Source organism: Cyprinodon tularosa, unplaced genomic scaffold, assembly GCF_016077235.1.
Source record: "Cyprinodon tularosa strain WSP-4 unplaced genomic scaffold, ASM1607723v1 ctg35, whole genome shotgun sequence".
Classification (NCBI taxonomy): domain Eukaryota; kingdom Metazoa; phylum Chordata; class Actinopteri; order Cyprinodontiformes; family Cyprinodontidae; genus Cyprinodon; species Cyprinodon tularosa.
Genome location: NW_024039063.1, coordinates 1,478,745 through 1,493,016, shown reverse-complemented (window position 1 = coordinate 1,493,016; position 14,272 = coordinate 1,478,745). Strand labels below are relative to the sequence as shown.

Here is a 14,272-nt window from a genome sequence, read left to right as displayed (position 1 = left end):
TAATTAGATAATATGCGCTTGAAATAAGACTATGCAATAGGGTTTTCTTATTTAAAGCGTAAATTGTCTTGCTCCAATGGCAAAATTTTTATTTTAACTCCTCAATCCAAGAACAAATGCACTTATTTTAAGAAGAAATGTCATCTAGGTTTAGATTTTTTCCAGTGTGCCAAATTGACTTCAAGCTTTCAGTTATGTTTTGGAGCGTTTCTTTTTGGAATATGGACTAATGCAAAACATAATTCCACAAGCAAGAGCTGGGTACATAGTTTTAGATGCAGTCCAGATTTCAGACAGGCCTCCACTATAAGCTTCAATGTTGGTATGACTAGAGCCTGTTTTTTTTATCACTAAACCCGTTTTGATGAGTAATAATAATAATAACAATACACTTTATTTAGAAACACATCTCCAAAAACACAAGGTCACTTTAAAAATGAGGTAAAAACCACAACAAAAAAGCAAAACATCATCAATAAATGTTTAAAATCACAAAAAACAGACTTGAAAATGAGTTTTTCGAATTTGGATTGAAACAAATGTAGAGTCAATATTATGGATGTCCAATGAGAGACAAAATGAGAGAAAGCTCTACTCCTAAAGGTACTGAGGCAGAATTTGAGAAAAAACTGAATAACTTGAGTTGGCCAGAGTGACTGTGACCTCTAAGGTACGAATAAAACCAGTCTAATGGTTTATGAGAGATGCAAATGTTTGATAATCTGTTTGTTTTGATTTTATGTGTGTTTGCAATCACTTTCCTGTTGGAAAACAGGTTTCTAAATTGAGATCATCTGACAAAAATTCCCCTTGAATTAATTAAAATTTATCATGTTGTTTAGCAAAAAGCCCATAGTGGACCTGGCAGGAGCTATTCAAAAAGTAGAACAGGTTAAAAAAAATAATAGTCACTGTTCTTCAAGCACAACTAATTTCCAGTTGGCAACACATAAAACCATTAAGCCAATACGGTTTATGACAATTAGTATATTTGGAGTGGTCGAAGTGAGGCTATGAAACTTAAAGGGCAACTGGACACACTGCAATGTCCAAAAAAAAGTCTTTCTCTGCGCTTTGGACTCTGATAGCGGACCACTTTGGAACAGCAGATTGAGAAGTTTAAATTCAGGGACATATTCACCCCTAGATTGAATTCTACATCAGGGATCCATGCAGGTCTGATCAGGTAAGTTTTATATCAGTTTTAGAAATGGATCCGCCCCTTTAAAGCTGCATAGTTTAAATCTTAAGAGGGCAGCCCCCAAAGAGCATTGGTTCACACTACATTCCTGTACACTGATCTGTAAATCATTTAATATAACTCAAATGACATTTATACTTTGGTCAAGGGTAATACAGTGTTACTTGAACAGCACTTTACCAAGTATAGTGAATGATGTATAAATATATAGCATGGTGGTACCATTATACAAAGGGTCTATGGCTACCAGTGCTAGAAGTATGTGGTTAAAGTATGTGGAATACTAAGAAAATAAAGGACAAGCAATTTCCTAAGTAATGTGTATTTAAGAGACTGAGGTTTATTTAGTAAGAGCTACAATTCTAGCGAGTGTACTTTATAAAAGCCATAGGAACTACCACTATCTCTACTTTTATCTGTCTTCAAATTACAAATATATAGAAACTGACACAATCTCATTATACTCACCATTTCTCCACTGTTTCCTTTTGGACCCCTTGGGCCCTAAAGCAGCACAAACAAGATAGCTCAATAACACACCTTTCAAAATACACAATGCTTAACATGTGTAGCAATGACTTTATGGAAGTTAAAACATACAGGTTTGCCGAATGGACCAATCATTCCCTCAGGGCCTACAGGTCCAGCAAATCCCTGAAAGATGGAAAGAGAAAATGTACATAAACACTAACAGATATTGGGGCAATATAAGTTTTTCCTGAAACTGTTTATTTTCCGTTTCAACCCCTGCTTTGTCTGTCTTGGTTGGTGTGTCCTTGGGCAAGACACTTCCTTTGGTTTGAATGCTGGTGATGGTCAGTGGTGTAGTTTGTGCAGCGGCTTCTGCCAATTTTACTGTGTAAGACTCAGACAGTCTTACACAGTAAAATAAGCATGTTACTGTGGGCCATCAGAGCTGCCATGTCTACTCTCTCTTTTGATACGTCTAATTGAAAATTAGATTGTGACAATTTTCTGTGCAGTTCCAGGTTACTGTCTGCAAACCAAAACCACAAAACAAGCTGTGCTTCTTCATAAGTTTAGCTATAAATGTCATTGTTTAATTGCAAATTACATTACACAAATCAAATAATAAAACAATATTTTGTTGAAATAGTTGGCTGACAGTAAATCCTGACACACATCTGAAAAATAACAAGCAAGAAGCAGAGGTTGCATTGGGTGACAACAATACTTTAACAAAATATATCAATGTTTTTTTTTTAGTTCAGTAGGGGTATGACACTGATCATTTAAAACTACATTTGAAAAAGCAGCCCTACTTATTTCACAAACAAGTATTGATATTGTATCAAATTAACAGAAGACTCAAAATTCATATATTATTATAACTTACCAAGGAACCCGCAGGACCTTTAGGGCCAGGGATGCCTCTCATTCCCAAGTCACCGTCCGGGCCCTGTTTACAGAAAAAATACAAATAACATACATGTTTTTCGAACTTTATTTTTCATAATATGCTTTTATCGCACAACTGAAATGTTTCTTACTTTGAGTCCAGGAAAGCCGTGTAAACCAATCATTCCCAAATCTCCAGGCTCTCCCTAGAGATACAGTGTTGTTATTATGACTTCAAACATGAATATGAAAGAAGCAAGAACATGGATAATGTTTATGAGTTTGTGTCTTTTTGTTTATTCTTCAATGTGTTTCTCACATACAATATCTTGCAAATAGCAGTAGTCTTCATGTCTTTTGCGACTGGGTCAGAATGATGAAACACAAACTCACACAGGATTCAAGACACATTCTTTCAGGAGGAATGTCTGCGTCTTTTTCTGTGTCTGAGGACTGTCTGCTTTCCAGGTGTTTCAACCGGCATGTTTGTACAGAGACTATTTCACATCCTTTGGACAGCTCCATTTCCAAACCAGCACTGTTGGCTGGGAAACTACATTCACTAAGAGGTGGTAAGGAATCTAGCCCAGGGGCACAGGACTTCCCTCTGTTTCAGAAATGTTACTGGAGATAGCGATTCAAAAGAGTGGTGTTAGGGACTGAATATTATTTCTTCTCTCTCCCCCTTTTAAGGAAAGGTTACATAATTAAAGCACCTCTTTTTTTTTTAAGCACGTTGGAGCAGGAAGCTCTTACATAACTTTCCAGATGGAATGTTTCCATTTCAGGTCTGGTCCTAATTATTTGTTGCTGTACCCAGGCTGGAAACACATCAGGCACAGATATTTTACCCAAATGAATATCAGTTACATATACCCTGAAGCTATTTTTGGAGAGAAGTTGAAGGAGAGAAACATTCTTATAATCCAGCTCAACAAGAACATTCCACGGATGGTATCATTTTGACCAAATGAATGTGGTATGTTTGGTGGATTTTGCTGTTAAAATTATTATTCAGATCACATTTCTTCTGTTCTTTATTTTTGTGAGCTTGGGATTTGTTTTTGATTTGTATTTTCTCCCTGTAAGGATATGAACCTAAAACTGTAACACATTTTCAACTTTCAGGAAGAAATTATTAATCTACATAAAGTATTTTAGTTGACTTGGTTTTTTCCTTTTGTTTTGCTTGGTTTTACCTCCTAAAACTGTCTTAAAGGTACAGTGTGAAACAATTACAGGGATTTACTGACAGAAATCCATATCCATATGCATGTTTAGTTTTATTACTCTTAGAATAAGAATGGCTATCAATAATTACATAGGGGTCGATTCCCATTTGAGGAGGCAGACATCTTTGCGCTACGGCAGCACAGAACTGACAAAGTATTAGCAGTAGCTATGCTTCCCTCTGTGACTAAGGAACCACAGAAGTTGAGGTGGCAGCTTACTACAGCTAGCTCAGGGAGAAAGATGAATTTTTTTAAAGACCCACCCTCTCCACTACATGCAAAACCCTGTACCTGCTCCAGAGAGGGAACGCCTATTAAAGGCGTGAGAGAGCATGCACAAGTTCATCTCTCCTCATGCACACTCTGTTGAAAAGTTGCTGTTCTCATAGCTGATACAAGCTTACTGTGCCTCGAACGTCTGTGCTAACCCCTAAATCCCTCAATCGCTATATAGAGTGGGGACTATATAATGAACTTTATAGTGAACTCAGATAACTGACTGTTCAGACAGATGATCACTGAATTTTACTCCCCGCTGGTAACGCAACTCATTCTCCACTGCACAGTGCCTGCTCCATCTTTGTTTTTAGGTGCTATAGCGACAGTGGGACAGCACAAAGCATTCCGGGATATATCTACCTCTTCTGAGGCCTTTCTCTTCTTCTCATACACTTTGTAGATACTTTTTCTCTCACAACCCTCCATCATTTTCAAAGAACCACGATGAAAAAGGTGAGCCTCAATGACCGTCTGAAACCATAGCTCCCCACTGATTTACGCCCGAAAGTGCACATGCACAGAAAAGATAGTTAAAGGGACGAGGGCATTGCACTTGGAATGCAGAGGTTCTGAGTTCAAGCCCCACTTCCACAGACTGCCACCCTGGGTCCCTGAGCAAAGACCCTTAACCCAAACTGCTCCCTTGGTGCCGCACAGTGGCAGCCCACTGCTTCCTAAGGGGATGGGCTAAATGAAGAGAGATCATTTCGTTGCTCTGTACTTGTGACAGTGTAATGAAAGAAAAGGGGGAAAAAAAGATTGACAATTACCAGGACCACTTATTTAGATGATCAAACCGGAAATAAAATATCGTCTTCTATACCTTTAACATTTATTTCTTAAAAGCCACTCACAAATCTCTTAAGGGAGTTCCCTGCTTCATCCTTTGCCAACATTATTTTCTCTGTCTACCATTTTAATTTAAAAAGGAAGGGAGAGGCAGGGTGGTCTGATCATTAGAGTTTGCCCAAAATTACACACTGTTACTTTAAGGTGCTAACTTGTTTTTTTGTGGGTTTTTTTAATCTTGGCTTTCAAAAGGTTTGTGCCTTGATATATTTTATTTTGTTGTATCTTTAAAGAATAACCCTATTTACTTTTCTAATTACTTTTGCTTTTTGCGTCCACTATTGGCATCCTTAAATAACAGATATTCTTGACATCTAAATGGCTATCATGCAAGTATAAACACATAAGAGGGCAAAAAGGAATAATGATGCACTCACTGGCTGCCCTTTAGGTCCTGGATCACCTTTCTTGCCTTGGTCACCTCCAGCCCCCTTCATCCCTTTGTTTCCAGGAACTCCCCTTTCTCCAGGCAGGCCAAGTTCTCCCTAAATCATCATTAGATGTAATTTATTTCAAACAGTGTCAATTTTAAATACAATTTCAACTTCAAATTAATTATTATTATTTTTTCCATCTTATTTTTATTTTACCTTCAGACCAGATGGTCCTCTTTCTCCAGGTACTCCAGGCAGTCCGATTTCTCCCCTGGGACCTGGACGTCCAGCAGGCCCCTCTTCTCCCAGCAAGCCTCTCTGACCCTATAGGTGTAGAAGAGGGGAAACAAATCATACTGAAAAACCGAAACAAAATCTGTTTTGAACTTTATATGTATGTGTCTTTGTCTGATTTATCTATGTATTTCAAAACTCAACTTGTGTAAAAACAGAGTGCGAAATACAGGGGGTCCGGGGGGGGGCTCGACCCCCCGATTAACCCATGAGACCCCCTGAAAGCCTCAAAAGCAAAATTTAAAGCGGGTCTTAAATTATGTCAAAAAAATTTAAAATAAAATATTTTTTTGTCACTAATGGTCACTAAAATGTTTTTAAGCTCAACATGTGCAGTATTAAAATTCAAAACCTTTATTCACAAATATGTTCTGTTTTTTGCCGAGTGGAGCCAGTCAATCCTGCTCGCGTATGCAAATTAGCCATGCACTTTTCCGCAGTTGAATGACACGGGCAACGCGGAACAGATTGCATGAAGACAGCAGGTCTTCACTCCTGTTTGTGGATCTCAATGGACCTGGACACGCAGGACATGTGCGTGCATGAAAGAGAGAGACAGACAGACGAGACAGACAGTCTTTGTGCATGTGTGTGTTTTCATAGACTGACTGTCTATTCAGGCTTTTGCCCGCTCCACCAGATTCACAGAAAACTTCATCCACCAAGCTGTCAGGAAGCTGAGCCCCTCTCAAAAAAAAAATCACTCTGGACAAACTGTCTCCTGCACTACTATTAATACTATATTTATTTATATTTATTTGCACTGTTACTGTTACAAATGCTATATCTTACATAATTGGTAATAATAATAATAATTTTTCTGCTGCCATTACCATCTGCCTTTTTGCACTAGCATAAGTATTGCATATTTTATATTATTGTACATTTTAAATTTTATTGTGAAATTGAATGTTTAAATTTTAGTATTAGGAACTGATATTATCTGTTGTGCCTGTGCACTTTATCTGTTTCACTGTTGGTGAATGAGAAACGTCCTCTCCAGTCCTTGTATGTCTGGTGAATCTGAAGAATTGACATTAAAGCTGACTTTGACTTTAAAATGTTATAGGCCTACTGCATATTGAAAAAATGTATATTGGTATTGCGCAACAATCGGGAGATGGGGACCCCCCCCAAATATTGATAGGTATTTCGCACACTGTATAAAAACATGCAGATAAATATGCCTAAATGCGAGCAACATTGCTATCAGTCCTCTCAGGTTGCAGTTGTTCTGAAATCTAAAACACATACAGTGCAAAACCATATAAAAAAATATTAAAAAAATGCCTCTGTTACCTGTTTTCCTTGTTTTCCTGGTAGGCCTTGTAACCCCATCAGTCCTGGCGGGCCATCTGGCCCAGGATAACCCTTAAGTCCCCTAAGTCCTGGTAAACCAGCTGGGCCCTGGAGAATGATATCATCCTTTGATGTTATTTCAGGTTCATGGCTTTTGCAAGACTGTGTCACAAAAAGTGCATTATTTCTCATTATTGATATCTCTAATTTATCTAATAGCCCTTGCTTTAAAACTGTTCAATAAAAATTTTCAATATCTCAAGCAAAAAGCTATTTTGGATTAACAGTATCTTTGGATGATGCTGAGTCAAATATATAAACTGTGACGGAACATCATTTCTGACTTCCAGTTGTTTTTTTGGCATTCTGGATATTTGGGTTTTTCAAAAAAAAAAAAAGATTGCAGCCTATACAAAGGCTTCTGCATATGCCAGGGAACTGATTTAATAAATCTATCGATTTATTTATTTATTCCTTTTTATTCAGGTACTCAATATGGATACTGTTTTTCCAGCAGGTTCCACAACACAAATGAACACAGTTGTCAGAAACCAGATCAGGAGAAGGACAACTTTCATTTCCTTTTATATTTATTTCAGTCATCACCCCAAAATAGACATTTTTTTTTTTTTTGGCTAAGAATGTATACATGGATGTTGTGAAGTGAGATCTTCATATATTAGGCAATATACTGCAAATTATTTGCGATCCAGCTTTTGTGTAGCCTGATAAAACAGACTAAGTTTGAGATGAAATGTGTAATTTAGTCTGGCCCCAATGAATGAGACATCCTAAGATTGTTGATGAGAACAACCCGTTGTCTTTGCCTATTGGCCGCTGTGTGTGCCAATAGTATGCGCGACAGAAAGCTGGTGTGGGAGTGTAAACAAACAGCCTGTCAGTAAAACGGCGAATACGTCCTTCTCAAAAATGAATGAGCGTAGAGCCTCATCCTGCTGACATTTCCCAAAAACCCAAGTCTAATTCTTCCAAAACTGATTCCAAAGCTGAGTCAAACGAGAACTGTTCAATAGTTGTTGCAAGTCAAAGAAGGTTGAGAAACACTATGCTACAGGATCTCATTCCATGCTTTAGTGGAAAAAGTCAATTTGTGTTTGATTTATTGGTAAGACAGACCAGCTTTTTGACAGAGTGGAAAGTATTATTACATGGAAATATGCTTTTGAAACAGGCAAAGTCAATTTAGGCTTAATTCTACAAAAAAAGTACCTTACTTCAGGCAAGGTGGGAGTTACCTTTCTCAATTATTTCTAAGTAGCTACATTGAGGAGTTTCTGATTTACAAAGGTATGAGCAATTTATATAGATAAATACCTCCTAGACGAGTAAAAGTATGCAGAGTCTCCTTTTTCAACATCAATAGTTAAATTATTTTCTTGTAAACACTTAAGTAAATCTGTAAACCATCTAATGTGACTCTTACTTCAGCACCAGGAGCTCCATTCAGGCCCCTCGCTCCTTTCCTTCCAGCTGAGCCCTACAACACAAATAAAAGGAAAAGTAAGGCACAAAGGACATTTCAGAAAATATTTGTGAATCTCCACAAAGTTATTGTTGATTACAAGTCTGTCAACCAACTCATTTTATTCAAAGATGGAATAAACATCTGTAAAGGATTCCTTCTCTCAGATTGCCCATCCATCCATCCATCCATCCATCCATCCATCCATCCATCCATCCATCCATCCATCCATCCATCCATCCATCCATCCAACCAACCAACCAACCAACCAACCAACCAACCAACCAACCAACCAACCAACCAACCAACCAACCAACCAACCAACCAACCAACCAACCAACCAACCCTTTGTCAGGGTTGCGATGGGGGCCAGTCCTCTCAGATTGCATTTGGTTAAATGAAACAAACGCATATGAGGTTTGAGTACCAACACATGCCACAGAAATATCCCACTATTACAAGACATGATTATGAGTACGTCTAATCTTGCTGTTTATAGCTTAAGAGGTTTCTAACATATGTAGTCAACCAAAGCCGTTAATTTGAAACAGTATAAACACCAGAAAAAGTCTCAAGCATTTTATGTTAGACTAAACTATGAGGAGTACTAACAGATGGCTGCAGATGTTGTCTCTAAAAACATGGAGCAAAACCTCAGACTGCCCCAAAGCCAAAAGGAAAATGTAACAAGTAAACTGGTATAATTCGTTACGCAATCTAGATTCTTATTGACGCCAACTATGTTACATGTGGAGTAGTAAACATCCAAAGCCAACGTTTATAGAAAGTGTCTATGCAACATGATGGAAAAATAATAACAGTTTTAACTGTTTTGTTTTTTTTAACCCAAGAAAAATATTTTGCAATTAGAGAACAAGGAAGTTGTGAAGCGCTGAGGAAAAGGTTGGTGATTAGACTCAAGTAACCCTTTGGGCATCAAACGAAAAAATCATAACTAGTTTCAGGGGAAGTTTAAACATTAAAGCAGAGCAAGAATAAGCATACTATGCTCCAGATCATAAATGCTTTATGATGGAAAATCTATTTGATTTTCCTTTGTTTGAGATGAGTGAATGGATGATCCAACATGTAGTCCCATACTATTGCCTATCATTTACATTTTTGTTTTTACACATTGACTTTTTTTGTTTTTGTTTGGAAGAGTATTCTTTCTTGTTCATCAAATTTGGATAATGAAGTTTAATCTGATCCTATGCCAGCAAATTGGATGCTGTTAAATGCAGATCTTAACCATAACCACTTTATAAAAAATTATTGACATCCTCGGAATATGGTAAAATGTTAATGAGCCACAATCAGTCTAATATCTATTTAAGCTGGTAAGACCTTTAGAAAAAACTGATGAACGCAACCTAAAAACTAAAAAAAAAAAAAAAAAAAAAAAATCAAACTGTACTTTTTTTGTGGCAAGCAACAGTCACCTACTATAACTGCTTATTCAATACTATTGTGTGACTTGGAAAACAGTTTTTCATTTCATATTCATGTTGTTTATTTTCGTGTTAGAAATGTTACGCTTTTAATTTGTAGCTAAGAGGCGTTTGTGTAATGACTCACTGGAGGTCCTTTTTCTCCTTTAACACCAGCTTCTCCAGGCTGACCAGGTTGTCCCTTCACCGTGCAAGAACAAAAACACATACAAGAAAGCAAAAATGTTATCTTCATGTGATAATATAAAGAGGGAATTTAAAACGGAGGAGTTTGTTGACTCACCGGCGGACCTGGTGGTCCTACTCTTCCTCGAGCTCCAGAAATACCAATGTGACCCTGAAAAACAGAAGTTAAACAACTATAAGCTTTTTTAACTTTTTTAACTACTTTCTAGTAGTACAGTAAGACAACTGTGGTAACTGCAGAAGTAATTCTAATAAATCTTAGGAAAATGTTTGAAAAACTAAAAAAAAAAACATCTGTAATAACATGTTAAATATTACTCAGAAAATATTATTCCAAACTCTAAACTTTGTTAAACTTAGGTTTCCGCTATTACCTTGCAGCATAAAGAACCAGTGGTAACATGTTCAAAATCTATTCAAATTCAATAATTCATGAAACAAAGTTTCTCAATGGACTTTCATGCTTGAATTTAATGTGCAAACCTTCCAATGGAAATAAAAGGCAAAAAAATGTTTTACTGTTTGCGTTAGCCCTGCCATATACTCTGAATCACAGCATGAAATACATTGTTTTCATGGTTTTACCTACCATGTATCCTTCGTCTCCTGGCTCTCCGCGTTCTCCACGCTCTCCTGGAGGCCCCTGAGTAAACATTAATGCAAGCATATAAAAGTCTGTGAAAGATAAAGGCTTGCTTTTCCTGTGTTGTATCGCTACTTAAAATTAAAACGTATTTCTTATATATGCATTTTTTCTAGCTTTAATAAAAAAGGGATTCCAACTTTAATACTAACAGTCCAAACTTTAAATCCTAGAAAATAAGGCCACTGTTTATCAATCGCATAGTAAGGCTCTTATAGTTTGGGGAGTGTTGGTCTAGTGGGTTAGAGCAGTGTGCTTATGCTCTGAGAAGGTTGCAAGTACTCGGTTCGAATCCCACTACCTCCAATGTGCTCCCCCAGGGGCTGCACAATGGCAGCCCACTGCTCCCCAAGGGGATGGTTTAAATGCAGAAATAAATTTCTCCATTGTGAGATCACTTATGTTCAATCTTAGAAATATATTATAATCGTAATTCCAGTGATATAAAACATGTTTACGCTCAAGTCCCTCTAATGTGTAATATAGTACCCTTTCAATGCTAGTCTAAGAATTGTGGTGAGAGGCCTTGTATTGACAATTTGCTGTTGTCAAATGAAGATGGATTTTCTAAAAGATTGTAGCAGTCAATGCCAGGAACAATGAATGCAATGCAACGCAAAAATAAACAAAAAAACATTCTCTTCTCAAGCAAAAAAAAAAAAAAAACTTTATTGCGTAAAACCTTTTTTTTATATGGCATTAAAAAAAGAATTGCAGAGTTTGAAGGAAAGCAAGACCTACTGGTTCACCTAAGGGCCCTGGTGGTCCTGGAGTCGTATTGTCCTCGCCAGGATAGCCCTGGGATGCATCCAAAGAACACAATATGAAATATGCATTGATCTAGTTCAGCCAAGCAATCAATACAACAATTTAAAGCAACATTTATAGAAAGCACTTTTAATATAAAAAAAAAGCTTAAATAGTCAAAAGTTTGGACACACTTTTGTCGTTCAGGTGCTTTTCCTTTTATATTTTAAAACTACACAGTGCAAATTTATAAAGGATTATCGAGCAAATAATAAAAATATGTTTAATAATTTCAAAGATCTTTTCTATTTTAAATTCGTTAAAATAGAACCCCTTTGATTTGGTAACGGCCTAGTAGACTCAAGGTGTTCTCTTGTAAAAAAAGGTCGTCACCTGCAGTCTCAAAGAATTTTCCGGCAGTGGTAATAAAGAGAAACTGTTTGAATAAAAAACTCCAAATTTTTGACTCATGCATTTTCATTAAGAAGGCTTATTTAAATCATATTACCTTTTCACCTTTGGGTCCTGGTGGTCCAATCGGACCAGGTTTGCCAGGGTGCCCCTAAAGAGGCAAAAGTTATTTTTATACATAATCTGAAGATCATTCAAAACTAAAATTGTAAAAAGCTGACAAAATATTAACACTAGCTGTTCCATATAAAAAAAATACTCTATCTAATAAAAAAAAACATAAATGTTATCATTTCAGGACTTGTATTCTCAGCTAAAAATAATGCAATGGCTGAATAGTGTTTTTATTATTACAGCATGTTATCTGTAAAAATAATGAATTTGAAAACAAGTTCTCTTATATAACAAACGTGGAAAAATGTACTGGATATCCTGGCAGTCCAGGCTGTCCTTCAACCCCCATGGCTCCTGGTCGACCCTGCAAAAAATGATTGACATGATTGAAACTTCTCTTTTATTTCATTTAACTATAATGACAATCCAATTAATCAATTAATTTTTTTCTACTTTTCACACAGATCCTGGGATATTGTTTCCCTTATTAATGAATTCTCTTAATAATTCAATTTGACATTAAGGCAATCCAAAGTAAGAAGTAAAACAGAAGAAAATAGGAACTAACGGGTGGCCCTCGAGTTCCCCGGGCACCTTTCAGCCCTGGCTCGCCTGGTTGGCCGATGTCCCCACGAGAACCGATCTCACCAACAAGACCAGGAGGACCCATCTCCCCCTGCAAAGATCCAAAGACTCAGTTCATGGTAGGAACAAAAATGAAACAGGATGGAATAAAAAAGAAGCTCTTCCTCTGAACACAGACACCTTTTTTTCATACAGCAGTAAAGTGATTCATACCCCTTGAGCTTTTTCTCATTTTATTGAGGATAAAATAAATTGATGCAGGGTTAGATTCTAAAAAAAGGACATCACAATTATATTGAAGATGATGCTCTACTCAGATAAGACTGATTAGAGCCTCTTGTCAATACCCTTTATATTACAAAAACTAATGCTGGTGAAGATTCTCAGTCATCCAGGTCATAGTCATTCCAAAAAAGTTCAGTGAAACGTGAAAAGTGAACTGAAGAGCATGTCCGTTTCAATTTGCATGTTGTCTAAGAAAAAACAAGGCTTTGTTGGGGTACTGTATAAAGCAAATCAATGCTATCTCTTGCATATTAATTGAAAAGGCTTCTTGGATGGGAAGCCAAACATCTTCAAACTTGGAAACAAAGTCCAGTGGTTTGTTTTTTAACTTTTTTTGGAATACAAACACTATTGCACATAACTCTGAGTGTACTCTCTAAAGAATGAAACACTGTGATGGCATTAGTATGGTATGCAGAGGGTATGGTCTTCATTTGCAAGGACAGAAAAAATGGGTTTCTGCATTTATAAGATGGTGGATGAAGCAAAAAACATGTCTCTTCTGGTAGAAAACTGGAGGCTGCAAGGTACCAATTTGAACCAATAGGAAAATTCAACTGCAATAGCAGGTATTGCACCTTACCAGTGCAGCACTGAGACAGTTTTCAGACAAATATTGCAGAACTAAACAGGTTCATATGAAAATTTTAAATAAAAACAGCAGTAAGGTTAATATAACCCAGTTTATGCAGTTAATCTGCAAAAATAGTTTGATTTTACAGTAAGTTATACTTTAAATAAAGTTACATATGGCCCTAACCTTCTTTCCATGGCGTCCCCTGTTCCCTGGAGGACCGAGTTTTCCTTCTGGTCCCTATAAAGTAAAATTAATAAAATAAAACATTTGAACATTCTTTTATATTTATTTGATCGCAAACCTTGGTAGACCATTAAAAACCCAAAACAAAACATTAAAATAAAACTTACCCGAAAGCCCTGCTTTCCAGGTATTCCTGCTGCTCCTTGAGGACCAGAATCTCCTTCTTGTCCTTTTTCCCCCGGCTCCCCAAAGGGCCCACGCTCACCGGGTTCACCCTAAAATAAAAAAACATAAAAAATATGAGTAAACCAAATACTCGGTGAAAAAACAAAGATTCCTAATTTCTAGATTTTTTTTTGTTCTATTTTGGATGGATGGATGGATGGATGGATGGATGGATGGATGGATGGATGGATGGATGGATGGATGGATGGATGGATGGATGGATGGATGGATGGATGGATGGAGAAACTTACTTTCATATAGCTTTTGGTCTTGGAATATGCTTAAATAAAATCTCAAACAATCTTAAAAATCTAAAACAATAATTTTAGTATTAATACTGTTTCTACTCATAGTAGCATAAAAAAACTTCAAAACAACTTTTTTTTAATTACCTTTATTCCACCTTTCCCCTGAGGGCCATCTTCTCCTGGGCGACCGGGTGGACCCTGTAAACAAAGCACAGTAAATCAAAATGTGCTTCACCGATCTAAATCA

At 36.9% G+C, this 14,272-nt stretch overlaps 1 protein-coding gene across 1 annotated transcript in view; it reads right to left on the bottom strand.

The window, feature by feature from the left end:
* Window positions 1-14,272, bottom strand: part of LOC119789880 (collagen alpha-1(XXIV) chain) — a 110,305-nt gene that overhangs the window by 6,017 nt on the left and 90,016 nt on the right. Inside the window, exons 36-53 of the mRNA XM_038295067.1 lie at window positions 14,170-14,223; window positions 13,720-13,827; window positions 13,553-13,606; window positions 12,491-12,598; window positions 12,233-12,286; window positions 11,906-11,959; window positions 11,392-11,448; window positions 10,597-10,650; window positions 10,105-10,158; window positions 9,949-10,002; window positions 8,332-8,385; window positions 6,888-6,995; window positions 5,511-5,618; window positions 5,298-5,405; window positions 2,713-2,766; window positions 2,559-2,621; window positions 1,802-1,855; window positions 1,670-1,705 (exon numbers count right to left, since the gene is read on the bottom strand). Coding sequence (XP_038150995.1) covers window positions 1,670-1,705; window positions 1,802-1,855; window positions 2,559-2,621; window positions 2,713-2,766; window positions 5,298-5,405; window positions 5,511-5,618; window positions 6,888-6,995; window positions 8,332-8,385; window positions 9,949-10,002; window positions 10,105-10,158; window positions 10,597-10,650; window positions 11,392-11,448; window positions 11,906-11,959; window positions 12,233-12,286; window positions 12,491-12,598; window positions 13,553-13,606; window positions 13,720-13,827; window positions 14,170-14,223 — 1,236 coding nt within the window. The remainder of the gene's footprint in view (window positions 1-1,669; window positions 1,706-1,801; window positions 1,856-2,558; window positions 2,622-2,712; window positions 2,767-5,297; window positions 5,406-5,510; window positions 5,619-6,887; window positions 6,996-8,331; window positions 8,386-9,948; window positions 10,003-10,104; window positions 10,159-10,596; window positions 10,651-11,391; window positions 11,449-11,905; window positions 11,960-12,232; window positions 12,287-12,490; window positions 12,599-13,552; window positions 13,607-13,719; window positions 13,828-14,169; window positions 14,224-14,272) is intronic.